Genomic DNA, 26,770 nt, shown 5'->3' with positions numbered 1-26,770 from the left:
ACTGGTGCCCCAAATCCTGTGTCCCTCTCACAGATCCTTTGGTGAGGTGGGTGAAGGCAGGTGGTTGCATGTCCCTGCAGGGAAGGTGGGCAGGAAGGGGGTTAAATGGCGAGGAAAGCTCCTGCCAGCTGGGGAGGGGGCACCCAGGGACACTGTGTCCCCAGGGACGAGGGGACCTGACCCAGCAGATGCCCACTGCAGCAGGACAGGCAGCCAGCGGCGCAGGACTCACAGCCAGGTTTCTCCCCAAACCCCTTGCAGCTCCAGCCCTTAAATAAGGGGAAAGAAATCCCTTTTCTCTGCCCCTTCTCCATCAGGAGCCCAGGGAGTGCCCCCCGCCATGCCCTGCAGGGTCCCACTCCCTCTGCCCTGTGCCCCTCGGCCACTGCCCTGTCCTGGGGCTTCCCCAGCTCTCTGGGGAGGGAGACGGGTGAGTGACCTGCATGTTGGTTTTCCTAAGGTTTTGAGGTTCATAGGCAGCCTGGGGGGCACTATTCCTTCTGCCAGCATCAACTTGCCCTGTCGGAATATCCCCATCTGCCCCTGCCCAGGGTACTGGGGAGCACTGGGTTGGGGGCTGCTGCTTTTGCTGGCACTGGCAATGGCCCCCAAAACTGATTTATCTTGAATCCCCCCATGGGCTTCACAAGGTTTTGCCTGGCAGGTTGACATGGGAGTCCCCAAAGTCAGTGGCTGCTCCCCCGCTCCCACAGCCCCTTTGTCCCCCAGGACCCCAGCAATGCAGCCGAGCCCCCCATCCCGCTGCACCCCAAAGTCTCAGAATAGAGCCGTCCCTACTTTGGGGGTACAACGGCTGCGACTGTGGCTCCCCAGGGTGTTGGGGGTCTGAAGCACCCACCCCGGGCAGGGGGGTCCGTAACCCAACAGCCACCTCCACGGGGGGGTGAGACCGGCGCACAGAGGCAAACGAGGACCCAGACCCGAAGGACGCTTACAGAGCTCAGTTATTTTCGCTTGCTGCTTTTTGTTGTTGTATCCACGGTAATACAATCACGATATATATATATATTATATATATACTTCTTAAATTACACAATCAATGTACAAAAAACCAGGGTGCATTGCTGAGACAGGTGGTTGGTTGGGTTTTTTCTGACTTTTTTGTGGTTTTTTTCCTGTTTGCGTACTTGGCAGGGGACGCGGGGCCGGGTGGTACTTGCCCACCGTGCCCGGCACATGGTGCATCTCCTGCCTCCGCGAGAACACTTGAGCCCTGGGGCCAAAAAATTCACGAACCCACGGAGGGAGCAGGAGACAAGCGGGAGGACCATGCAGGAATATAATGGATGCTGCTGAGGGTGATGGTATGGAAAAAATTGAGAGATGACCTGTAGGGAAGAGCTTGGGATGGCAAATGTGCCTGGGGCAGAGGGGTTGGGGTCACCATGTAGGGTGGCAGCGCCCATGGGTGCTGAGGGGGTCCTGTCCACGCTGTGGCCGGTTGCAGACCCCAAACACAGGAAGGGTAGAGCCCCTTGGGGAAAAGCAGAGAGCAAAACCTGTGGCTGTTCCCCTGCTTTGGTGCAACTTGTTCTTCGCCGTCTTTGCCGGGCAGCTGCTTTGCTACCCAGGCTGGGGTCTGCTGCCCGCACCGAGCTCTCCTCATCCTCCGGCTGGCTGCAGCTCCTGCCGGCAATGTGCGAGGCTGGAAGTCGTTTATCCCCCACCCCTGCTCTGCTCCTGCCTCTCTTCAGGAAGGGAGTTGGATGGGGACCGTCCCCAGCAGCATCCAAACTGGTCCCCGCTATCCCAGGCTGGGCGTGAAGGTGCTTCCAGCAGCATCAGGCTGGGGTGGGTCCTTCTCTGAACAGCATTTTAGGGCCATCTCACCCTGGATCTGGTGTGCGCTGGATAACTGCCCTCGCAAAGGGCGATGCTGCTCCCTGTAGCGCATGCGGACCATCGGCTCGGGAACCTCCACCCACGCCAGACATGTTGACAGCCTGGTCGTGAGGAGGAGGAGGAAGCTCCATGGTAGGGCTGGTCCCACCTTGCCTGGGCATCAATCTGCCACCAGCCCTGCCTGTGAGCAGGGACATGCCCAAGGATGGGGCCAGGTGGCTGCAGGGCAGGAGGGGACATTCATCTCCTTCCTTCGGGGAGGGAGGATGAACCGGGGAGAACAATGCGGAAACACCAAAAAAAAAATGGAGTCAGACTCCAATCCCTCTCGCCTTTTGGGGGGTGAATTTGATTGGTCCCAGGAGCTTCAGCGCCGTGCATTTTGGAACAGTTCCAGCCAATCAGAAGGCGGCTCATGATTTCAGTATCTTTAAAAACCAACCAATCAGGAGCTCTCACTGGTTGGGCTTTAAGATCTTGAGGTATCAGCTTTTCGCTCGGAAAAAAAATCAACTAACGTAGACGAACGGACAACGTCATCTTTCGCTTCACGTTATCTTAGAAGAAGAAGAAAGCGACTATGCAAAATACTCTTCAGAGACAACTCTTAAAAAAATAAAAGCTTGGTCGGAAAATATGTCTGAATCTCTAACTGTGAGGAGTGAAGGACCAGACGGCAAAATGGCTGGTTGGCTGGTGGAGAGATGGAGACAACAGAGGGTGGATTTATCTGCTGACGGCGACGAGGAGCACACCACAAGACTTAGATTGCCTCCACGTAGTTGGCGGGGTAGAGACCTAGCTGCCCGTTGTCCAAGCGCCCTTTGCACCATCCTTGCTCGTCTTCTTCACCAAGTTTGGTTAGTTCATCACCTGGAGAGGAAGGCAGAAAGGGGAGATATCATTGCAGCTGTTGGAGCTTCTTCTGCCACCCTGTTTCTCCCCTGGCTGGAGCTGCTGGGGTTTTCTAGGACTGATCCTGAGCATGCTGGTTTGTAGGGTAGAAAGGCAAGGGGTGACCCATGAGACCTCATGTGCCCTGTCCCACCGTCTCTCTGGTCCCAGCTGGGTCTGGGCTCAGCTTGTGCCTTCCCCTTTCTGCCAGCTCAACTTTTTGAAGGGCTGGGATAACTCAGAAATTATTTGAGGGATTTCACACCAAAATGTGGGGGACCCGCAGCTCCGGCAGACGAGCCCCAGCTGACCTGGCACCAGTGATGGACGGTACCTGCTTTGAAGCTGAGCTCATCCTGCTCCTGCCCGTCGTAATCATACAGAGCCCGCACCCGCACGCCCTTCCCCGCCGACTCCTCGTCGAAGGGGTTGGTGCCGCCATTGGCCTCGCTGGTGTTGAAGGAGTTGCTGCCTTCATCATCGGACCACTCGGCGCTGTAGGTCTGCCCACGGTCGTGGCTGCTCACGCTGGGGTGGGGGAGAAAGGGGGAGAGGGGCCGTCAGAGCGGGCAGGGGGATTGGGGGGGTGGGCAGGCACCGTGTGCTGCCGGCATCTGGGATGATGCTGCAGCTTCCCCGAGGTTACAAGGGTCTGGGGGCTGCAGTGAGCAGGACTCCCAGCTAATGACACATCCAACAAGTCATGGAGGGAGGACAGAGAAGAGTGGCGGCTGTCACTGAGACCATCCCATGTCCCCTTGCGTGTCCCCACAGCACTGGCAATGTTTGCATGGGCAAACGCCGTGCCTTTCCCACGGCATCTCCCCTCCCCGCTGGCTCTCACCTCCCACGCTCGCCCGCCGGTGCCCCCGTCTCTCCCGTGCTGCCGGCGTTGGTCAGGGTCACTCCCTCACCCTTCTTCTGCTTCTCCTTCCGCGTTATCGTGTGCGTCAAGTCTGGGTTCCACTCCTGCAAGCACAGAACAACCGGCGCCTGAGCGCCTGGCTGCCCTGCTTGGCTGCCTGCACCCCAACTGGGATGCCCAGCCTCACCTCGAACTGGGGCCAGTTCATGGGCATCCCGGGGCCACTGGTGCTGCGGAACCACCGGAGATCTTCCTGCGCATCTGAGAGGCGGATGGTCTGCTCCAGCTCCCGGTAGACATTGGCGTAGCTGCGAGGAGAGATGTGGGTCAGGGTGCTGCAGGCGGGGGTGGACCCCAGTGGGGTGCCCCAGGGACAGGGTGGGATGGGGACATGCCTAGGTCATGTCACCTCCTACAAGGCACTGGGGGACACCAGACTCCCGCACAGCCCTCGGGCCGCTCTGGTACCCCTTAGGGACCATCACGTTGGCCAGAAACCCCTCTGCCTTGTATTGCAGGGTATGGGTTGTCCTGGAAGCACTCGGTCCCTCCAGGGCTTGGTTTGCTTTCCAGGCAGCACGAGGAGACCTTGCGTAGGTACTTTCTGCCCAGCCAGCGCAGGAGGCACCTACCTGCTGCTCTCGGCCAGGTTCAGGTGCCTCTTGATGTCCAGCAGCACTTCCTTGAGGAAGCTGAGCCTCTTCTCCTCGAACTGCTGGCACTGCTCAAAGACCTGCTCCATGCTCTCGATGTACTGCGGGGTGCACTTGTTCAGCTCGTCCAGCACCTTCTCGTACTTCTCCTGAGTCTGTGAAGGTGCAGGAGGGTACCTTGGTTATACCTCGAGCACCTCAGAGGCCCTTTGTGGGTGCTGAGAGGTTATGGTTTGTGGGTCACCATGGTGGGGAGCCCAGACTGAGGCAAGAGCCTCTATGGGTGAAATCAGTCTGGTTGCCAGAGAAATTTTGCCCCAGTAAAAGGGGTAAATCTTTGCCCTGCTCACACTCCTCTGAGCACTGCCTGCAAGTCCTCACCCTTCTACAGGAGCATAGGGATGGGAAATGGGAATGAATGGGTGGGAAAGGGGTGTGGTGGCCATTTCCACTGGTTTTCCCTGCCTGATGACTCGTGAGCCTGGAGCAGGGCAGCGGCTCGCACCTTTTGCACATCTTGCTTGCACTTTTCCACTTTGTCCTGGAGCTTCTTCTGCTGCTCGGGGGTATTGGACTGCTCTGCCTTGCTGTTGGCTTCCCGGGTCATCGCCAGCTTCTCTTCCTTGCATGCCAGGTGGTAGGCTTTCTTGGCTGTCTCCAGCTGCAGAGAGGAGAAAGAAAAGACATCAGAGTAGCAGTCACAGCATCCCTCTGCCTGCAGGGAGGTGCCATCCAGCTCTCCCAGCCAGGACCAGGCACTCAGAGCTGGAGCTGGGAGATGGCACGGGTGTCCCAGGGCACACTGCACTTCTTCTCTCACCTCCTTGAGCTTCTTGGCCCAGGGCTTCTGGGCTTTCCGGAATCCATCCTCAGCTTCCTTGGCCTCCTTGAAGCCTCCCATGATCTGCTTGTGGTAGGCATCCTTCTGCCAGTTCTTGACCTTCTCGAAGTCGTCATTTAGCAGGCTGTTCTTCACCTCCTGGTGCAGCTCGCTCACCTTGTCCGCCTCCGTCATGATGGCACCCCATGCCTTCTCCAGGCTGCCGTACTGGGGACCTGGGGGGCAGAGGGGACAGCTGAGTGTCACTCCACAGCCCTTACCCCCGCCACCTCTACCAGGTGAAGTTGTGATGGTGCACGGGGACCCATGGGACCCAGGTGTCCTGGGGGGGGTGGACTCCCCCTGGGCAAGCCACAGTACCTTTCTCAATGAGCTGCCTCCACCGCTTGGACCAGTCGGTGAGCTGCTGGGCGTAGGACTTCTCGATCTTGGCCCGCTCGTGCACGCAGTTCATGAGGTCATTGCAGAGCCGGTGCCCGTCGTCGATCCGCTTCACCGTGCGCTTGTAGTTCCCCACCTGGGAGGAGGATGGGGATGGGGATGGGGATGGGGATGGGGATGGGGACGGGGACAAGGACAAGCAGGCATGGGAGCTGTGGCCAGGCTGCCTGGCTCAGCCCCAGCTGGGGATGGGGGAGGCACTGGGCACTTTGGGGGTGCAGGTATGGAACTGTTGCTTTGGGGCTGCTCAAACCCCACTCCTTTCGGTCCCCTCCAACACTCTGTGCCCCTAGGGGTCAGCCAAGTTGGAGACCTCCAACAGAGCTGGCTCGAACACTGGAGCCACCGCAGCAGGGATGCCTGGAGGTAGGGCTTGCTGCAGGAGGGGAGGGCAGCACTGTCCCCCCCCAGCCCAAGGGACACCCTGGGATGCAGTGACAGTGGCGGGGGCTCTGCGGGAGGAGAGGGCGGCCGGGACTCACCTCCCAGAAGCTGTCGGTTGTTTCCTCCGCAGCCGCTGCCGACTCGTCGTAGGAACCCGACATGGCTCCCGGCGCTGCCTTGGGCGTCAGTGCGGGCGCTGGGTGACTCTCGGGCAAACACCAGCCTCATGCACTGAGGGGAGAAGAGGGGGGAGTCATGGCGGGGGGGGGTGAGCAGGGGACCCCCATCCCTCCTGCCCACAGCACTGCAGGACAAGCATCCATCTGCAGAGGACGGGGATGGGGATGATGCCCATTCCAGCTCTGGACTCACAGACCCTTCCAGTGCCTGCCACACGCCACTTGCTCGGTGCCATCCAAACCCCCCAAAGGTGGCTGTGCTGGGAGAGAGAATCGGGGGGAGCAGCACGGCGGGGAGCTCACCGGCCAGGGGCCTGGCTCAGCACCACGCGACCCTGGGGAGCCACGGCGTGGGGCGAGAGGCCGTGGCAGGACCAGGGTTGGGGGATGCACTGCCCAAAGAAATTCTCGACCCAATATTCCACCCTAATCCGTCCTGATCTTCAGAAAAACGGCATCCCCGGAGAGTCACGTGGCCCCACTGCATGGCTTAACCCTTTGCCGCTTTGCCGAGAGCCGCAGCTGGGGATGGGGCTGGGGGCTGGTGGGTGGCATTGGATGGGGATGGAGAGGGGACCGCAGTGGCCGTGAGCATCCTCATCATCCCCATCCTGCCCCAGATCTGGACAGTTCTTCCACAGGAAAGCGCTGAGCCTGTCCCACATGGCATCTGCCCCAGGATGGGGACAAAGAGGCCATGAACTGCCCCAGTTTCCTCTTGCCACGTCCCCAAAAGGGCTGTGGGAGTGGGATGTGGCCGTGGTCCCTGTGCACCATCACTTCACCCGGGGAGATGGAGCAGGCAGCGGGAGACCTGCATCCCACCCTGCACCTGGGAGAGGGTGATGGGGTGGGAAGGCAGGGCTGGGGGGTGTGGGGTCCTGGTGCCCTGGTGCCCACCCATGGGGAACAGTTTGGTGGGTGCCCACGCTCTCCAGCTGTGTGCACAGCTGGGCCCGACGAGCCCACAGGCTGGGGCAAGGCATGGCCCCACGAGGACAGGGGACCGAAACAGTTACTAGAGCGCGACGCAGGGCTCGTTGTGCTGGAACTAACAGGGCCTGGCAGGGATTTAGTGATATAACCAGGGAGGCACCAATCCCCGCCGCCCTCCCCAGCCAGTTAAAAATAAACGCATGACTGTCCCTCGCTCAGCCGCCGAGACGCAGATGGATGGGGGACCGCGGCGCAGCCAGCACCGTCCCCCCGCAGCCGGCAGCACGTGGCGCCCGCGCCTGCCTGGCACCCACCACCCTCCCCACCCGTGAAAGTGCCCGACCCCAACACCCACAAGCTGCCCCAGTGCACCCACAGCGGTGGCAGAGCACCCGGTGGCACAAACCCCCGAGGGACCCCGAGCCCGCAGGGTGCCACGCGTGGCCGTCCCTCCTGCAAGCCCCGGGCACGGTGCAGCGCTCAGCGGCCGGGGTCTTTGCTTGTGCCCCTGGTCTCTGGTTTTTCGTTTTGTTGCAGAGGCTGTGCTGGCACGGCAAGGGCACCCTTGGGGTGACAGCCCCAGCCCGGGACTGGGACAGGGACCCTGGGGAGGGAGCACACCCGTGGCTGGGGGTACTCCGGGACCCACGGGCACGTAAGCCGTCCCCAGCCGTCCCCACCAAGCCGGCAGAGCCGAGGCCGTGGGGCACTGCGGGACGTGGCTGCCGCAGCTCCTGCTCCTCGCCGTTACCTGGTCTCAGCCGCGGCCCTGGGGGTTATTTTTGGCTCTGCATCACTTCCCAGCTAACGCTGCCGCCTTCGTGCCACTCTCCTGCCACGTACCACCACCCCCCATGCGCGACCATCCTCGCACGCCCACGCACAAGCCTGTGCCCCCCCGCCACGCTGGGCCGCCCCGGCTGCCAGCACAGCGTGTGCCAACCCCTCGCCCGCCGCCCCGGCCCCGCCGGCGCAGCCCATCGCTTCGCATCAAGGCGGCTGGCGGTGATGCCCGGCGCCCGCAGTGCCGGCGGCCGAGCCGCGGCGTGGCGAGCTGCCAGCCCCAGCCACGTGCTGCCGCTTGGGCACCCTCGGCCGAAGGGGCTCCGCTTCGCTCCCCCCTTACCCCCGGCCCTACGTTTCCACGAAGCCACCGGAGAGAAGCCGCAAAGCGTTTGGCATCGAGCGACGGTGAAGGGTGTCCTGGCTCCTGCCCCTGCGTGCCCTTGGGTTGCTCCCACAGCAGCTGGCCCCCCCCCCCCGCATCTCTCTCTCCCCGTCAGCCCACTTGGCGCTGAGAACTGCCGCAACTCGCCTCACCCACCGGGCAGCTCCTGCCGCTGCCGGTGTTGCAGAGGGGTCTCTGCCCTCCGCGGGGGCCGGGGACGCGGCCGCCGACCCTTATGCAGGCGGGAGGCTGCTGCAATGCAGAGGGCTGGCGCTGCCGACGCCGCGGGCACGGGCAGCTGCCCGTACTCCCACAGCCGGCAGCCCTCGCCGGCAGTGCCCTGTCCCCCCCACGCAGGCAGAGGCAGCCCGGTTTTGCTGTCCCCTGCCCCTGGCAGAAGAGCCTGGGTGCCTGGGGCATGGAAGGGCTGCAGAGCTTTGGGTCAGCGCTGCTCCAGCATCCGTGCTGGCTGCCTCCCTGCCTCCTCCGGCTCCCCAGGGCCCGGGAAGGACGAGAGGGACAAGCTGGGTACCCCGGGGGGGGCCAGCTGGGCCACTGACTCTCCCTGCTCTCTTTGCCTTTGCCAGAGCTTTGCCTTTGCTGTAACACCACCATTAAATGCGCAAACCCCCCAGTACAGCGGCCTTGGGGTGCGCGGTCAAATGGGGGTGCCCCATCCTGGGCTCTGGGGTCCCCGGTAAGGTGCCAGGCACCAGCCCCAGCCCCAGGGAGGCTCTGTTCAGGCAGCAGGTTGCTCTGCCTCCATGTTTTTTGGCTGCCTTGGCCCCAGCACCTCTGCTGCAGCCAAAAAGCAGGTGATGGGGACACGATACAAGGAACAGGCAGCTGCCTGCACGTGTCCCCATCCTGCCTCCTTCCACATCGGCTGAGCCCGGTGGGGACCAGGGACCAGGAGGGGCTGCAGACCCTCGCGGTGCGGGTTCTCCTGCTGCAAAGAGCCCTTTGCAAAGGCAGGATGGTGGCAGATGCGCTGCAAGGAGGGAAGGAGAGCAGAGAGCCAGCCTGTGTCCCCATCCCTGTCCCCATCCTGACCCCCGAGGCAGGAGGTTCCCACTCATGGTAAACGGGAGGGGGCCGGGTGTCAGCCCTGCTGTGGGGGTGCGAGCGCTAACAGGGCTGGGAGGGGAGTCAGTGACTAATTAGTGGTGAAACCATCCAGGGAAGGGGGAAGCCATGCTGGGAGCTGCGCTCAATCTGCAGGGATCAGGGCAAGCAGGGAGCTCCCAGACACCAAACCCGAGCACAAACCGATGCAACGCACGACGTTTCCCTGGTGGAAACCCCTTCTGCACCTGCAGCATCCTGACACGGAGCCGTGGTCCAGCCCGGCCGGTGCCACCCGAGCCGAGGGCACCGAGGACCCTTGCTTGCTGAAGCACGTGAGCTGGGGACGGGACAGTAATTTGCTGCACGCTGTTGCCTTGTAGTTACCCGGGGACTCCCGGCAGTAAAGCTGAAGCTCAGCAATTGGAAAGGACCCAATGGTCTGAGCCAGTTTTATTGCAATTAAATGCTAGGACTGACCTGGCCTGTCTAATCAAACTGTCTATGGGCTGCAATGTGAAATATTTGCTACATTTTGGCTCCTTTTGTAAGCACACAAGGCCGAGGATGAGTGCAGGAGTTTAGGGAGAGGGAGTCAGGCTGGGGCTCAGGTTTTTGGCCACGGGGAAGGTCATTTGCTCTCCCTTATCTCAGCACGAGGCTGGTCGAGGGTCTGTCGGGGGGGTGCAGCACCAAATGCCACCGTGACGCACCACAACTATCACCACATGAAAACCACTCGTGGCAGAGACAAATGGACTAGAAATGGCCGAGGAAGCCCAGGGGAGCCCAGCAGCAGCATCTCTCACCACACAGCAGCAGCTCCGGGGCTGCCACACAGCTGCATCGGCCGCCGGCGGTACCCATCCTCAGGACCGCATCCACCGTGGGTACCCATGCCCACGTGCTGCTCCCGCTATGGCCAAGTGTGGGGGGGGTGAGATCCACCCGGCACGATGGCAGGTCCTCGGGCAAAGCTGGTGATGCTGATGAGCTTCACCAGAGGCTTTGCAGCTGCAGGAGCTCAGCTTTCACCCAGCTGGGTGGCTGTGGGTTTCCCACCGGCACAGGGCTGGTCCGTGCAATCCACGGGGCTGGCGAGGGTCGCAGCCCAGGGAGCGAGGGGGGGTGCAGAGGCGTTTGGCTGTGGCATGACTGAGCTGTTCCACACCCCCCCCAGAGCCAACATGGACTCTGGAAGGAAACGGTTAAGCGGGTGCTGCTGATTCACGCTGGCAGCTCCGCACCAGGCACTGGGTGAGGAGGCAGGAGCAGAGCCGACCCCAGCGCTTAGCAGCCTGGAGGGGTATGAGTGGCCTGAAAAAGCATCCTCCCCCCCTCGTTATCAAACCGAGCCCAAGGCCAGGCGGGAGGTGAGCCTGGGCCCTTCCCAAGCCGCCAGACCCATAGCAGGCTGCAAAAAGCTCATGTCAGGGCTCCATCCTGCATCCCCTGGCAAAACCCCTCTGGCTGCAACATGAGCAGGGTTGCAGCTCTGGGGCAAACAGCCAAAGTGTGGCCAGAACCATGGCCAGACTGGAGGGGACGGGTGTCCCCCATATGGAGGGTGCTACTCTGTGGGATTTAGGCCAGGACAGTGCCGTGGGGCTGGCTTGGACCCGGTACACACGGTTGCTTGAGCGGTGCACGAGGTGGCTGCGAGGGCAGCAGGTCCCTGGAGGTGGCCCGTAGGTAACGGTGGGAAACTTCTGGGAGCCACTTTTCCAGTGAATCCTGTGCAAGATGCGCTTGTGGCAGCCGCCTTGTTTCAGCCGGGGTCATCTGCATTGGCATGGGGGGGTCTGAGGATTGGGGGGGTCTGGCTGCAACAGGGACTTGCTGGACCCTGGCAGATCAGGGCTTGCAGGTTCCCCAAAACTGGAGCGTTTGCAAAGTAGGTTCAATGATCCAGGAATGTTACCGGGAGCCACGTGTCCCATGTGCGGACAGGAGGATGCCCACCTTGCTGGCTGGGCTGGGGGCCACGTGCCATAGGTGCTGCTGGGTTGCGGTAGCCAGGAGAGATGCGTCTGCTCCAAGCCCTGGCAACAAACAGCTTTGCACGTTGTGCGCGCTCTGCAGAAACCCTTCACCTTCCTCCGTGCTCCCCAAAGTTACCCTGCTCAGAGCGCAGGACACCCATCAAAGTCTCCTAGGGATTTTACAAGCCTTGTGCAAAGATTTCTGGAAATATGCGTGCCATTTGCAGGTAACGCAAGTCTTTCTCTCCAGGGGACCTCGCAGCCCAGCTCGGGTACAGCAGATGTGCGAGGAGTGTGGACAGGCACCATGGCGAGGTGCAGAAGCAGGATTGTTCAACCCCATGCATGTGCTCAGGCCTGGGGAAGGGAGATGGGGCTGAGCCTCAGCTTGTGGGGTTTCGACTTGCCTTCCAGCTCTGCAGCTTTCCTCAGCCTGCCGCCTTAGCTTGCCGCTGTAAACAAGGATGCTCGGACTCTCGAGCAGGGATTTTTGTGGTCCCAGGAGCGGGGTTTAGGCAGAAATCCAAATATGAGGTTTGCAATTAAACCGAGAAGTAGCAAACAACGGTGGTGGAGGATACGGCGGTGCCATCCCCTCGCTTCCGCATCAGGGAGGGGGGAAACCAGAGCATCACGCGCTGGCACGGGGAGGGGGTCCTGTCCCCTGTACCTTGGCAGGACAGACCCGGGGCTGGCGGTGACAGGAGGTGAATGGGGCTGCCGGGAGCAGGGTGATGTGGAGGGACAGCCCGATTTTAGCTGTCGGTGGTGAGGGAAGGAGACTTGGAGCCGGAGGGGGCTCAGAGAGGGGGTAGGAAAGCTCGGGGGGGGGGGGGGGGAGAGCAAGGGGGAAGCTGGGGGGACAACGGCAAAAGGAGGGGCTTCAGTGATGGGGTGAGGCGCTCATTTGGGCAGGGGGACAGAGATGACATGGACCGCACAAGTCCCCCCCACCATTTGCAGTCGGGGAAACTGAGGCACAAACCCGGGAGCATGGCAGCGTCGCAGAGGGGGTGTCCCTTGCCCCGGCACCCCATCGGACGCACTCGGGGGGTGAAGGTCATATCCCCCCCGGCCTCCCTGGCTTGCAGAATGGATCGGGGGACACTGTGTCCTGCCCGTGGCTTGGGGAAGGGGGAGGGATGCAAACCCACGCCGTACTGCCCGCTCCTTGCACAACATCCCCCCCGCGCCCACCCCCCATCCCCACAAGGCACCCAGGCATCCCACCCTCCATCCCCACCCGCGCAAAAGTCGTCGTCCCCCCCCAAAACCCCCATCCCCACAAAGGACCCGGGCACCAACTCTCCCTTCCCAGGTTACCCCCAGCAAAGCCCCCGCAGGGGTTAGCGCTTACCTGGGTCGGGCGGGGGCGGGGAGGGGGGGGGGAACGGGACCCGGCCACGGGAACCCCGGAACGGGGGTGGGTTTGTTTGGTTTGGTTTTTTTTTTTTTTTTTTTTTTTGGGGGGGGGGGGGGGGGTTGCGCTGCGCTGCGCTGCGCTGCGCTGCGCTCCGCACCAGCCGTGCAGCAGCGGCGGCGCGCACGGCCGCGGGAACGCGCCCTGCCTGCAGCCGCCCGTTGCCGTGGCAACCATGGGGGGGGGGGGGGGGGGGATGGAGCTTCTGCCTGCAAAGGTTGCAAAAATCCTCTCCAGGGGATGGACACCCCCCCCCATATCCCTCCCCCCCCCACCCCGCCGCCTTGGCCTGCTGCCCCCCCGGGTCTGCACCCACCCAAGGGTGCTACATTGCTGCCAGCTTCACACCACCCCCCCCCCCCCCGCTGCTGTCCCCCCCCGGGGCCACACTGAGACCCTCACCCAAGGCACGGTCCCCAGTCACCTTGTCCCCGGTGCCAGGTGGGTGCTCAGCACCCAGGGGACAGGGGCTACCCCGCTGCATGGGGTGCTGCGGCAGGGGGCTGGGGGAGGCGGTGGGTGCCAGGGGTCTGCGGGTGGGTGCGTGGGGGGTGTCCGGCCCCAGCAACGCTGTTTGTAGCTGCGGGGCTTCGTTAGGGCCACGAACGAGATCCTTCCCCCCCACCCCGGGCTGTGCTGCTGGGGAGGGTCTTTGGGGAGGTGAGTGGGGGTACCCAGGGGGTCCTCATCCTGCTGCTTCTTGGGTCCTTGTCCCTCCTGCACAGGACGGGACGGAGCAATGTGATCTCTCCTCTCCTCCCCCGGGTGCTCTGCCACCTCCGTGGGTCCTGGGAAGGGGCTGCAAGGAGGTTTTTAGGGCTGAGCCGCAGCTTTTGCAAAAACAAACACCCCAAAATGCCTTCAGAGAGGCAGCCGGTGCCGCCTCCTTGCCAAATGTGCCAGCTGGGAACAGGCTGGCGGGAGAAGCAGAAACAGTCCTTCCCACCTGGTAGGGCTGGGGAAAGCGGGGCTGGGAAAGGGGGTGACGGGAGCTGCACCCCCCTAAGGCTTCTTTGAGGCCAGGGAGCAGGGCAGCTCCCTCCCCACTGCCATCTGCCTCCTCCAGAGCCCGGGGGTTTGTGCCCAGGGTCACCAGAGCTCGTCACAAGATGCGGGTCCCGGGCTGGAGCCGCCGGCCGGGGCTGTCGGGGAGCCCAGAGGATGCAGGTGGGGGTGGCGATAGGCTGTCCCCCCTCAACCGCCCGAATGCAGCGCGCCTGCATTTCCCCCAGCTCACGGGTGATGTCAGGGAAATTAAAAGCCAGCAGGAGATGAGCGCTTCCAGCCGAGTAACCGAAGCCGCCCGCAGAACCTGCAGTAATGAGGCTGTCGGGCCGCTGCCGCCGGGATCGAGTTGCCCGGAGAATGCGACCCGGTCCCGGGAGGCTCTGCTGGCCTCCGACACCGGCTCAGCTTTCCCCTAATGAGCACCTTCGACTGCTTAATGAAGCTCCGTGGGGCTCTCCATCCTGCCCACCTTCCGGCTCCTTCCAGCTTCGTGCCATCCAAGCGTGTCTTCCCACCTCATGGCCAGACAGAAAGGCCCCCCGAAATATTTCATGCCCGGCTGCAGCTGGCAGCGGCGTGCGAGACCCAAGCGATCTAATGCTCCCCAATCGTGACATAGGAGCGGGGATGGACTGCGGTTCCTGCAGGTGCTGGGGGAACTTTGCCTGTTGGTGTTTCAGGGCGAGGAACTGGAGGGTGCTGTTTAACTGGGCATTATCCTTGCATGCAACGAGTTGGCAGTTCTCAGCGCAGGGTCGCTGCAGGCGCCACCGGGTTGTCCCGGCTGCCTTCTGCCCTGACGGCATCCACGCTGCAGAGGAGCAAATGCTCTTGGCATTAAGCACTGGGTGACAAACGCTCTGCGGGAGGGTGACCGGGGAGGGGGGAACCTCAATGACTTGGGGGGCGTTCCCAGTGCTAACAGCCTATGGCCACCAGCTTTGTGGCAGATGTGGTCCGTGCAGATAGGACTGACCCATGTCTCCTTCCCTGGCAGCTCAGGCTGCTCGGTGCTGGTAGCAGGCAGGAGCCTTGACTCCACAGCACAAGGCTCCCGCAATGAGTGTCAGCCGGTTCCTTCACCAAAAATTTGGCCACAACAAACTTTTCTCTGGCTCTCGCCATCCCACTGCTTACTATTTCCCGTGGTAAGAAATTTCCCCTCCTGTAAAATGAGTTTCCTTGTGGGAAGCAGCAGCCAGTATTGGCAGGAAATAAGCCCTGATTTATTGGGCCACTTGCCGCTCTGAAATTATGGCTCTTCGAGCACCACAGCAAACTGAGAAGAAAAGCAAATTAGCCCACACCGTGCTATCGCGGCTGCCAGCAGCCTGCCTGTGCAGCGAGTGCGGGCAGGAGAGGAGAGAAATGCCACTAGCTATCAGCCGCTCTGCCCATCACCCAGCCACGAGTGCCAGCCTTTGCATGAATAAGGGGGGGATTTTCAAGCGTGGCCTGCTCCCATCTGCCTCCCTAGCAAGGAAAGGAAAATGCATTTTCTAAATCATGGCAGAGCCCCCTGTTATGGTGCTCTCTGCTGAGCTGGCTGGTACTGGGAGCACTGGGAGAGCCCCCAGCCCATGGGTGCTCCAGGGCAGGCTGATTGGGTATGAGGGCAGAGAGGGATCCTGGCATCCTGCTCTTCCCGAGCCCATTCCTGGCCTCCTGCTGCTCCTTCCCACTTGATGCTGGGAGCAGAGAGGAGCCTGAGCTGGAGCTTGTGGAGCCGGATGGGACCAGTGCCCCTGTGCTTGCCCCATGCCCAGGCTGTGCTCCCGCCGCGGATGTGCTGCCGGTCCCAGGAGCCCTCTCAGGCTTGCTGGGAGAATGCAAGTGCAGGGCTATTTTGCATCTCTAATTAGCAGCAGAGGATAATTGGCCGCTCTGCAGCAGTTACGTAGAAAGGCAGCCATTGTGGAGGGCCCTGGCGCGGGGCAGGTGCTGCCAGAAACCCAGCTCCCACCAAAACAATCCCCTTCTTGTCTGCTCATAACGGGCCCTGGGGGCATCCTCCGAGCCCTTCCGAGGAAGGGGCCAGGGACAGGACATAAAGGCTGCATTTTTCCTGGGGAACTGCGTGGAGCTTGGTGCAGGCAGCTGCCTGGGAGGACCCCATACGTATTGCCCATGGCCACAGTGATGGCAGTGCTGGGGCCTCGCTGCCTCCTTCCCCCCCCCATGCTGTGCCATGCCGAGGGCAGACAGATGCCATCTCGGCCCCTCCGAAAAGCTGCTGGCTGGATGTGGCCTCTCCTTCTCCAAAACTCATCTGCAGAAACACGGCAGGGTCCTGTGTTTGCCTTCAAGGTGTTGCACAAACACCAGCCGGGCTGGCTGCCCTGCGGGGACAAAGTCTGTCCCTGAGCAGAGCCGCTCGCAGAGGTCTCCTCCTCCGGCCAAACTGTGCCGGCGGAGCCCAGCTCCATCCCAGCTCCGTCACGGCCCTGGCAGCATTGCCTCCCAGCACAGCCAGGGGGACCAGCAAGTTGGGGACATGGGATTTCCAGCAAGGGGGATCCCACATGGAGCCAACCCAGGCTCTGGCTCGCTGCAGGACGTGGCCCCAGTGCAGACGCACTTTGCCGGCGCTGATGTTCTCTTCCCTTTCTCGCCCTGCCCCTGTGCACGTCACTAATCGATGCTTGACAGCTGCCCGGGCTTGCCTTCCTCAATCCTTTTACAGTTAAATCCAGCTCCCGTCCTGCTGCAGCCCCTTCGGCAGCCGCACACCCTGGGGAGAGGTGGGAGAGGAGGGGGCCAGCGCCAGCCACGGGGTGGTCATGGATCGGTGCAGACCCCGGGGCAGGGTCAGCACCTTCAGCAGTGGCCGAGCCAGTGGCTGATGAATTCCCCAGTTTTCTCTGGGCTCCTGCAATAGGAACACAAAATCCTGGGAGGTAGGAAGGACCCTCAGGGCTTCAGCCGGGGTTTTGGGGTCAGGCATGGTGGGAGCCACAGTGTGGCACCGAGTCCTTGTCTGGGGCCAGCGGTGCAGTCCCCCGGCCGGTACAGCAGTGCTGTGGCGATGGCCTTGCCCCAAATATTTGGCTTAGGGATCGGGTTTGCCTGGGGAAGGTGGTGCGGGGGCCGAGAGAAGCAGGAGCAGCCCAAGAGGCTGCTGGGGAAGCTCTAATCCGTTTAGCAAAGTGCTTGCTTTGCCATTTCCAAGGCAGGCGCAAGAGCAGCAAAGAGGAGAGGTAGGCAGAGGTGGGCAGTGCGGCAGGATGAGGCGGGCAAGGACAGCTCTCCTGCTCCGTAGGACAAGCTGGGAGATGCATTTCTCCTGGGAGTTGCTGCAATTGTTGCAGCATCCCAGGGGCTGCCCTGGACAGGGCGGGGGGGGGGGGGGGGGCTGTCCTCCCCCCAGCTCCATTCCTCCTCTCCCAGAGAGGAAGAAACAAGGTGATAAAATGGTATTAAAGCCCCAGCATGGCATCAAGCAGCTCCAGGTGCCTTGGGATGTGCTGCATCCATCAGCCCCTCCTGCCCTAGGGCTGCACCAGCCTCCAGCTCTGCCCGGGCAGCCTGAAACGCCCAAAACGCACAGGCACAACCCCCGGGTGGGTGCGAGCCTCCCCCAGCCCTGTGCACCCTGCAGGGACCCCCGCTGCTCCCTCCGGCTTCCCAGGGCAGGCAGTGGTCCCTCCGACCACCCTGCTCAACCTAGCGCAACCCCAAAATCACAGTTCTATTGCCTCATGTGCCTTCCGAGCTCACACCCTGGGGGCAAATGTGGGCTAGGAGGGGGGGGGCAAGCACTGGCCCCTGCCTGCAGCTGGGAAGGCAGAACCCCCCGGCAGTGCCTGGGCTCAGCCTAAGCTGCCTTGCAGAGCCTCAGCTCCCTGCCAGCTGCTCGGGCATCGCGGTGCCTGGGCCTGCGGCTGACGGGATTAGGGAGCTCCATGGGGGGCTCTGCCATGAACTCAGCTCTAGAGCACCCGGGGAGCTGGGCAGGGGCTGAACCCCTTCGGCCGCAGGGCTTGGAGCAGGAGCCTGTGTTTCTTGCCGGGTAAGATGTTGCCAAACATGTCTCAGGGAGGTGGCAGGGGGGGAAAGACAAGCACAATTGCTGCCAGCCCCCCCGGCCACAGGCTGTCCCAGCTGGGGTCCCAGCCCTCCCTTGTGCATCCACGGGGGGCTGGAGGGACCCCGCACCCAGAGCTGAGAGCAGCGGTGCCAGCCCCCAGCATGGCAGGGCAAGCGTGGCCCTGGTGCATCCCTGGCCCTGCGGTCAGCCTGTGGGGCCAGCAGCCCCCCCCATGGAAGCCCCCCGGGCACCCTGGGTGCAGTGGGTGCCTGAGTTTGCTATGGGGGCAATAAGCACAGCGTGCAGAGCGGGGCCGTGCAAGGGCTGGTTGGTGCAGCTGCATCCCACCAGCCCTACGGTGTCACATCTCGTGAGCCCCCCTAAGACCTGCCCTCTGCCAGACCCCTGCCCAGACCCCTGCTCAGACCCCTGCCAGAGCCCTGCGCCTTGCTGCCATTTTACACCAGACCCCAGCTCCCCCAGGAGGTGCAGGCAGCTGGGCAGTGACCTGCGGGACCCAGACTGCCTTCCCACCCTGCCAGAGACGCCGCAAGGCCGGGAAAAACAGGTGAACCCGAAACTGGGGGGGGGGGGGAACCCAAGGCAGATGGCGAGCCCCACTCAGCACAATCTGGCAGAAGTTGGAAATTGTTTAAAATGGGTCAGGGAGCTGCTCTGCCAACGTGGGTTTCATTTCCCAGCAAGCAACCACCGGCACGGTGGGGGGGAGGACGACCCCCATTTGAAACCCACCACCAGCCAGGGACCACCGGAGGGGACTGGGGGTGACGGCACTGTCACGGCGCACCGAGCCTCGAGCATCCCATCTGCCACCTGGGGACATCGCCACCGTCACCTGCCGTATGCTGGCAACCCTCGCGGCGGCAAGCCCCAGCCAACCCACCCACGCCAACCTCCCGCCTCGCCGGGAGCCAGGTCAGCCCCAAATCTGCCGGGAGCCGCACGGCGGTACCTTTGGGACGTGGGGACGCTGGCGGAGCGGGGCTGGCTGCCTCTCGCCGGGGCTGGCTCTGCACATCGGCTGGAAGGTCACGGCAGATGGGGAGGAGGGGGGTAAAGATCAGCACGGAGATTAGGGAGGCATTTTTAGCCAACCAATCGCCGTCCCGGCGTAACGACTCCTTGGCCGCACAAGGTGAAAACACACGACTGCGGAGACGGATGGGAATAAGCCGGGAGCCCCGCGTGGCCTGGCTGGCGGCGGTGGTGGGGGGTCCCCAGCCTCCCCGTCCTCCTCCGTGCGCTTTCGTCCCCTCCTGCTCTTCTCTTCCCTTCCCCTACAAGCGTTTGCTCGCAGCCTCCCTTCCTCTCCCCTCTCCCCATCGAGAAGGGGGTCGGGGGGTGCCATGTGGCAAAGCCCCCCTGGGTCCAGGGTGTTTGCGGGGGACGTCTCCCCTCCGCTGGCCGCGGGAGCCAGCTTCTGTCGCTCTTGGAGCATTCAAACCTCCAAAAAGGGCAGGAGCAGCCCTGGTCTCTGGGGGGGACATTGCACAGGGTGGCCCTACGGGAACACAGCTCCAGTCCCCCCCATTGCACCCTGCCCGGGACCACCGCACCCCCCCCCCCCAAACCAGTCTGGAGGGGCTGCAGGCAGGGGGGCTGCAGGTGGTGTCCCCCCCATCTCCTGGCCAGGCGTTTTGGGGCGCAAAGAGGACTTTGTGTGCCTCCAGTGAATGCTGAGCCCTTTGCTCGGGTGTGTGAGCCCGGCGGGGAGCAGCCCGGGGGTGGGGGACGTGTCTCCCCCGGGACCCCAGCCAGGGCTTTACAGCCCAGCTCCAAAGGGCGCTGCCGGCGGGACGGGCTGCGGTGACGGCTGGGATGCCACGGCAGAGCACCGGGCACCGGTGGTCCCGGGCTCCCTGCCACTCTCCCGGCGTCAAAGCAGGGGAGTGGGACCCCCCACCCAAAATGGCCGCCGGTGCCTGGGGCAGGGAGGAAGGAAACCATGCTTGGGGGAACTGAGGGGGGGGGTGTCTTCACCCTGGTACCTCCCGGGGTAGGATCAGAAAGTGTCCCACGGCTGGGGACAGCCCGGCCATTGCTCGGGCCGTGTGGGGATGTCACTCGTGCCCCAGCATGGACACAGGCCTGGGCTCCCCACCCACCCACAGAGCCCCTTTCCCTCCAAAATGGGGGGGGGTTGTCGGGGTTAGCGCGGGTGTCGGTCCCCATGGCCACGCTGGGGTGGGGGCATGACACGAGTGGGGGGGGGTGTCTGACACGAGTGGGGACGTGTAAGGGGTGACACGAGTGGGGACATGGAAGGGATGTCACGAGTGGGGACGTGGAGGGGCACGTCTGTGGCTGGGACGCGGAGGGGCGGCACTGGGGGGAGACGTGGGGGGTCTCGGGGCCGGGGACGCCGCTGGCGCCGCCCGAGGTGGCGGTGACATTTCCCATCAGGCACCGCAACGGGCACCCCCACGGTCAGGCTGGAGGGGACCTTCGCTTCCCGCTCAGGCAGCGCCGCGGCCACCCACGACAGCAAGGAGGGGGGGCCTTCGGGAGGCCGGAAGCGGCAGCGCGACGCGTGCGCACTCCTTTCCGCTCTTGGGCCCGCCGCCGCCGCCACGGTGAGGCCGCGCTCTGGGCCCGTATCGGTCTCGTATCGGCGCCATCCCGGGGCGACGTCCTGGGGGCCGCTGCTTGGCAGTCGTGGGGAGCCCTCGCCCGGCCCCCCGCGGGGGGATTTCCGGGATGGGGGGGATCTAGGCCCGAGTTTGCGGGGCGGGAGGGACCGGCGGTCACTAGGCCGCGGGGAGGTCCCGTTACCGGGGGGCCAGGGCTCGGGCTGGAGGGCCCTGGGGTGGAGCGGCTGCCCCAGGCTCCCCCCCGCAGGCTGTAGGGGAAGTTCCCTTCAGGTCCCACCGGTGAGACCGGGGCATTCCACTCCGAGAGGCTCCCGTGGTGGAGGTCCTGGACCGGCCGCGGGATCTGCCCTGTTCGGGGCTGGCGCGGGGCTACGGCTGGCGAGGGTGCCCAACCGCTCAGCAGCTTCATGCGTGCTGTAGTGCCCCGAGTACCAGGAGCTCTGCGGTTCCTTGCTGCTCGGGCCAGAGAGTCCCGCTCCCGGGCCCGACATGTCGGGAAGCATCACCCGGAGTCGAGCGTTCCCTCGTTGGGGTGCGATGGCAGCAGCGCGGTTCTGGTGCGGGCTTATGGGCCTCGGGCGCGGTCCTGTGCTGCCAGGATCAGCTCCCAGCTCTGAGGAGGGAGTGCAAGAGGCTTCCTCGGCTTCTGAGTCAAGTGTGCATTAACAACAGTAGTACAAGTGTCCTAAGGCCCCTGGCACTGGTGGTAGAGCCGAAAGGTGCCTTTACACTGAGCTGTGTCTCTGCCCTGCCTGTGTCAACCCTTGTTTCTTGTTTTCACTGACATCAGCTAGTTTACAGTCTTTACTATGGTGATGTGAGTTAATGATCAAAAGTATGGATTGCTTACTTTTCCTTCACAGGAAAGGAATGGGAAGGGATGCCCAGCAGCTCAGGTGTTGAAAAGTAGTTCAGAAAGTTCTTCTGGGAGACAGGAACCTGGGGGGTGTAACTTATGTGTTAGGCTTTTTGTACAAACCAGCACTGTTGTTATTTTATTACTTTGGTAGACTCCTGAATGCATCTATTTTAAATCACCTGTATTTACCATCTGCCACTTATCTCTTGTTTAGATGTTGATGCCCAAGAAGAACCGAATTGCCATCTACGAACTCCTTTTTAAGGAGGGAGTGATGGTGGCCAAGAAAGATGTCCACATGCCGAAGCACCCCGAGCTCGTTGACAAGAACGTGCCCAACCTCCACGTCATGAAAGCCATGCAGGTATGGAGGCGAGGGCCGGGCTGCCAGCCAGGTGGGGTCTGGGCACATGAGATTGTTGTGTGCTTATGAATAAACATCGTCAGCCATTATCAAATAAACGTTGCCTTGCATTTGCCATTTCTTTTGTGTTACAGTTATTTTCCCATTTTCCTGATTTTTGCTATTTCCTCTTTGAGTTATTGTTCCCCACAGACTGTAGCAGGTTATTCTTTTGTGGATCCATGTCTCTAGCTCAATTTTTGAAGCTGTGATACCTCTGTGTGGAGTAGCCTTGTATTTTCTCACAGAATGGGAATGATGCTGTAATTTTGTCCTGTGCATGTGAACGTTTATCTGTTCCTAAATTTCTATTCCCCCCATAACCCCAGTTAAGCTCTTGTGTTCATAAAAGCATCTGGTGAGGGTACTGATCAGAGATGTTGAGTGATGATAAGGATCATACATGAAATAATTGAGAGTTCTCTCTCTAGTCTCTGAAATCCCGTGGTTATGTGAAAGAGCAGTTTGCGTGGAGGCATTTCTACTGGTATCTGACCAATGAGGGCATCCAGTACCTGCGCGATTACCTTCACCTCCCCCCCGAGATCGTCCCCGCAACCTTGCGCCGGAGCCGCCCAGAGACTGGCAGACCACGGCCCAAAGGTAAGCGGTGGTTGAGAGGTGACGGCCGAGTCAGCAAGAAGAAGCAGGGCACGAAGTTAAGCGTGTTAAGACAGTGCAGGTGTAGTGGACAGTCAGATGAATGCCAGCTTCCGGCACGGACTGATGTGAGTTGCTGTGATTTTTTGGAGGTATAAACAGGAGTAGATCAAGGAGATGTGTGTAGGTTTATTGCTTTTGTATTTGGCGCTAGTTTGATGGCTGCTGGCCTACTGAAAAGTTGCAGAGGGCTAAAGAAAGACTGACTGGGAGAAACGCTTTCAGTGTGGGACTTGGCTTTCTCTGGTAATGCAGGTGCCTGGAATTGCTGAGGGCAGGCACGCTGAAACCGCATGCTGTGGATCGAGGTACCAGTTGGTGCCCAGACATGGCTGAGGTCTGAGATGGAGGATGTCTGTAGCTGCCGGGGCTTTTCAAAAACTGTTCTTGTCTTTTGGGAAGAGCCTGCTGCAGTTCTTCCTCAGGAAGATGGTGCTGGTCTAGTCCAGCAGGTACAGAGAACCTTGTCTCTGGCTGAGTTATCCTTAGAACAACTACCTGGGAGGTTGTTGAATGGAAGTTGAGTGGCCTTGGCTAGGATTGCTGAGATAGGGAGCAAACTCGAGTTTGGGTGTAGCATGCAGGCACAGGATTTGATGACTAAAAGCAAAAGGTAAGCTTGGGTGCTGGCTGTGCTTCACATGGGGGTTCAACTGTGGTACCTGCAGTCAAGTTGGATAACCACAGTTCTGGCTTTATCACATACACTTAACACGCTGTTAAGCAAGTCAGATTATTAAAGCTGCCTTCGCTTTTATAAAGATTTACAACAAATATGTGTGGTATGTTGGGCTCATTATTCTGATTTTTTTCTTGGTGGGTTTTTCATAATCCAAAGTGAAGGAGATACTGGTCATGCAAACATATGTGCTGCTGATGCTGACCTCTCAGATTGCCCACAGCTGCCTCTGCACAGGTGCCTCCCTGCAATATGTCTTATAGACCCACCTGCAGATGGCTGAAACGTATTTCCAGAAGGCATTATTCTCTGGTTGCAAATAGCAATGTTAAATAATGAAGTTTGGGTTGCAGACCTGCCTTTCTAGTCCACACAAGGCAGAAGCTACGCTTTTTCCTTGTGGGTGCTTGGAGTTGGCCTGTGAATGTCTTGTGAACCATTTTGATAGCCTTTGTGGTGAGCAAAGTCATATAATAGTGCAGTATAAATAAACCTGAGGTGAATGTGCTGAAGCCACCATGCCCCTTGGTTCAGTTCTGAAAAGGTTACTGTGTTCCAAGCTAATAATTCAGAATGAGAAGGATGGTTATGTTGCTTGTATGTATTTGGAAATGCTCTGCAAAATCCCTTCTGCTTGATTTTCCTGGTTTCTGGTCTAGTAATAGAGAAGAAACACCACAGTGCAGAATGCAGATTGTAGAATTGCCCAGAAGATCTTTGGGGAGATAAAAACTTCTGGAAACTTAGAAGGGAGAAAGTTACTGCAGCTGTGGTCGGCAGAACAGTATTGCCTGGTCTCTCAGGGCAAGAAATGGTTTCTTCTCCCTCAAGGCAGGACATGGTGGGTCTTCTGCCTTGTGTGGAGTTGCCTCTTGTGTTTACCAAGAATAATGTTACAGATGTTGTCCTGCCCTTAAACCAGATCTTGCTCTGTGAAGGAGGAGTCCTGCATGACAAAGCTCTTTCTGGTAGATGGTAGGAGTCCACTCTTCTGCTTGTGAGCTGCATCATATCCCATCCCCAAGGACTGGGGACGGCAGCTGTGGGGTGCCAAGGAGTTCACCTGCATCTCCTGCAACTTGTTTTTTAGCCTAACAAAACTGTAGCATCATCTGCTTCAAAGGAAAGAATTGCATTGAAACTAGGAAGATGATGGTTTCCTTGATCTCTGAGTAGCATTGGATGTTATCAAATTTATTCTTTAGATGCTGTGTTTATCCAGCAAGCTGAAGAAACTGCATATGTAATGGGAGGGTGGGGCTTACAGTTCCTGGCTAAAATCTGTTCAGGGTTTCTGCGGTGAGATAGCTTCACTTTGCAGCATCACAGCCCTTTTCAGTGCAGTGCCAGTGACCTCATTCAGTCCGCACCTTGGCAGGGTTAGCTGGTAGGGCTGCACAAATTGTCAGTTTCTGTGCTGTTTTTCTGTGGTTTACCTGCCTTAGGCTGCAGCAGACTAGGAGTTGCAGAGGTGTGTGTGGATGGTGGTGCAGAATCCCAAGCTTATGTGTCTTGCTTGACCTCTTGGGGTTTTGGTGCCTTTTCTGGTACTTTTGTGCAGTGCTACTGACTCTCAAGTAAGGCTTGATACAAAAGCTGGAACAGTTAGTCTAAAGCAGGTTTTGGACTACTGTGTATTTGATATTTGAAGTTTGTGTCTCTGTTACAGATGTAATTGAACTGTTAGAAATTAAGGCTGGACAGATATAAAGTCTGAAAAAAATAAAACGTTGGCCAGAGGATATAATGGTTTAACCTGACAGATGGGAAGGAGATAGTAGCACTTGTAGGATAAGTTAATCTGTTTGCACATCAGTGGGTAGTGTTTCTGTTTGTAATAAAAGCATCTATTGTAAGAACTGTTTTTTGTATGAGAAGACTAGTGCCTGTAGTATAAATCAAGCCTGTAGAAGTGCGTGATTCGTGTTTTCCTGCAGCATGCTTGAGACTGCTAGTAGTACAGTGTGGTGCATCAGGCAGCAACTTCCCTTAAATGTGTCTTACTGCCTGGGCATGAAGACCTTGGCCTGGTGCTGTGGGAGCATATTTCGTCTTTGATGCTCAGGGCGAACCCCGTAAGAGTGGTGCAAAGGCTGGCAGTTCCACCACATCTGTTTCTTTCCTGCAGGTGTTCTGTCTGATACTAATCTGCTGTTACATAGATAATCTGCTCTTAATTTTATTAATCTATTCCATTGTGGAGGATTTGTGATACTGATAGCGTAGCTGTATTTTAGATTGGGATCAGCGTGTTATGCAGTTTGTGACTTAGCTACGAACAAGCTTGTCGGACATGACGGATTCCCTGTATTTCTGATTTTTTTATTATTGTTGATTTTTGGCTCTGCTGAAGGCCAGGAGACTGTTGAGATGATGCTGTAAATCCATTTTTCACGTTATTTAACTTCAACCCAAGCACAAGCTGGTGCACTTAAGCAGATTTCACCCTTAAAGTGATGTTTTCCTTGTAACACTTTTTTGTTCGGGTTTATATACGCTGAGCTGTCTAAGGTGCAGCTCTGCTGGTAGATGCAATGCTTAACTGGAGGGCTCTTTTCTGCCTTGAGATGCAGGGTCACCCATGGAATGAGTTGTTTGTGCCCTGGGTAAGCAATGTATTTGATGTTGCTTTTTTCACTTTCAGGTCTGGAAGGTGAACGCCCCGCACGTCTTACTCGGGGAGAAGCTGACAGGGATACATACAGACGCAGTGCCGTTCCACGTGAGTGTCTGTCATGTTGCTGTATGAATATCAGGCCAACCTTGCTCTTTGTGCAGTTTATCTCTTTGGGAGAATTGTCTTCAGCATTGGCCTCCTTTCAAGAAGAAAAGGGGAAAATTAGACTCTTGGCGTAGCTGAGGTATTTAAGCAATAGAGTTCATCTGTATCTGCTGATGGATATGATTCTTTTCTTGAATCTTGTCAAGCTGGACTGTGGGATTTTCTCTGGCATTGGTTCAGTAACTTTCCAACAGTCTCAGTAATGGCTATTTCACTTTGCTGTATTTTGCCTCAGTTTTAGTCATCTTTGATTGTAAACCTTTGATTCCAAGCAGGAGTGCGCTGTACTTGGGGAGTAGATTCTTTGGTTAGTAACTCATTATTCTCTCTCTTCAGCTGGCGCTGACAAGAAGGCTGAGGCTGGTGCTGGAGCAGCCACTGAATTCCAGTTTGTGAGTATTTGCGTACGAGATTTGCTGCCTTTATTGAGGGTTTGATTAGGAAAAAGCGGATAGGTCATATCTGCATGCTCTTCAGTGTGGTGCTTCTCAGGTATGCCAGCTGGGGTTAGGTATTTGGCTCTGACTGTGTAACAGAGGCTGGTGACTGTTACCCCTTACGCCCAGCTCACTGCATTCCTGTTGGGGAAACTACGTGATAGCCTTGTTGCTGTGATGGGAAGCTAGTGACACATTTGAGAAGCAAGCTGAGCTCTCTGGAGGGAATGCATGATTTTATACGTCAGAAATAGAAGAGCTTTAGACCTGATCCACAGAGCTGGCTAGGGTGGGTTGATTTTGTTCTTGGTATCACTCATCTGGTTAACCTGTGTCAGGTGGCTAGTCTCAAAACAGATCAGAGTTAGGCTATGCTTGGAGCAGGGGGTGCTTACCAAAGTAATGCAAAGTTGGGGAAAGAAGGCTAGCTCTTTTATGATGTTGGTGGTTCTTGCTGCTGTGTATTTGCTGCTGTCACTTGCTTAATACGGTGACTTCTAATGCTCTTCCTTTTCTGTTGCAGAGAGGTGGATTTGGTCGTGGACGTGGTCAGCCTCCTCAGTAGAACTTCCTGCTCATGTTTTGTGTATAATAAAATAGGTGAAAATGCCA

At 59.3% G+C, this 26,770-nt stretch overlaps 2 protein-coding genes across 5 annotated transcripts; one reads left to right on the top strand and one right to left on the bottom strand.

The window, feature by feature from the left end:
- Positions 1–966: 966 nt before the first annotated feature.
- PACSIN1 (protein kinase C and casein kinase substrate in neurons 1) lies at positions 967–18,951 on the bottom strand. Of its 3 annotated transcripts, none has more exons than XM_049831726.1 (10): positions 18,700–18,951; positions 6,040–6,172; positions 5,477–5,633; positions 5,096–5,331; positions 4,781–4,936; positions 4,255–4,430; positions 3,810–3,930; positions 3,602–3,726; positions 3,092–3,285; positions 967–2,736 (listed from the first exon to the last, which is right to left on the bottom strand). In XM_049831726.1, the coding sequence occupies exons 2-10, from the start codon at positions 6,100–6,102 to the stop codon at positions 2,627–2,629; spliced, it is 1,338 nt and encodes a 445-aa protein (XP_049687683.1). In that variant the 5' UTR covers positions 6,103–6,172; positions 18,700–18,951; the 3' UTR covers positions 967–2,626. The 3 variants fall into 3 exon arrangements, with proteins under 3 accessions (XP_049687683.1, XP_049687685.1, XP_049687684.1); XM_049831728.1 differs by lacking the exon at positions 18,700–18,951 and adding an exon at positions 12,629–12,727; XM_049831727.1 differs by lacking the exon at positions 18,700–18,951 and adding an exon at positions 6,424–6,642.
- A 1,292-nt stretch (positions 18,952–20,243) lies between these two features.
- RPS10 (ribosomal protein S10) lies at positions 20,244–26,770 on the top strand. 2 transcript variants are annotated; one of them, XM_049831756.1, is made up of 6 exons: positions 20,244–20,320; positions 21,412–21,561; positions 22,032–22,203; positions 25,584–25,661; positions 26,058–26,113; positions 26,682–26,770. In XM_049831756.1, the coding sequence occupies exons 2-6, from the start codon at positions 21,412–21,414 to the stop codon at positions 26,721–26,723; spliced, it is 498 nt and encodes a 165-aa protein (XP_049687713.1). In that variant the 5' UTR covers positions 20,244–20,320; the 3' UTR covers positions 26,724–26,770. The 2 variants fall into 2 exon arrangements, with proteins under 2 accessions (XP_049687713.1, XP_049687712.1); XM_049831755.1 differs by lacking the exon at positions 20,244–20,320 and adding an exon at positions 20,720–21,057.

This window comes from Accipiter gentilis, chromosome 29 (genome assembly GCF_929443795.1).
Source record: "Accipiter gentilis chromosome 29, bAccGen1.1, whole genome shotgun sequence".
Taxonomy (NCBI): Eukaryota; Metazoa; Chordata; class Aves; order Accipitriformes; family Accipitridae; genus Astur; species Astur gentilis.
Note: the sequence above shows the minus strand (reverse complement) of the source record. Positions and strands in the feature narration are given on the sequence as shown.

Coding starts and splice junctions, on each gene's coding strand:
- PACSIN1 (XM_049831726.1), bottom strand. CDS start 6,102: ATGTCGGGTTCCTACGACGAGTCGGCAGCGGCTGCGGAGGAAACAACC. Junction 5,634..6,039: donor CAACCGACAGCTTCTGGGAG/GTGAGTCCCGGC, acceptor TCCTCCTCCCAG/GTGGGGAACTACAAGCGCAC. Junction 3,931..4,254: donor AACCTGGCCGAGAGCAGCAG/GTAGGTGCCTCC, acceptor CTCTCCTCGCAG/CTACGCCAATGTCTACCGGG.
- RPS10 (XM_049831756.1), top strand. CDS start 21,412: ATGTTGATGCCCAAGAAGAACCGAATTGCCATCTACGAACTCCTTTTT. Junction 21,562..22,031: donor ACGTCATGAAAGCCATGCAG/GTATGGAGGCGA, acceptor TTCTCTCTCTAG/TCTCTGAAATCCCGTGGTTA. Junction 25,662..26,057: donor CAGACGCAGTGCCGTTCCAC/GTGAGTGTCTGT, acceptor CTCTCTCTTCAG/CTGGCGCTGACAAGAAGGCT.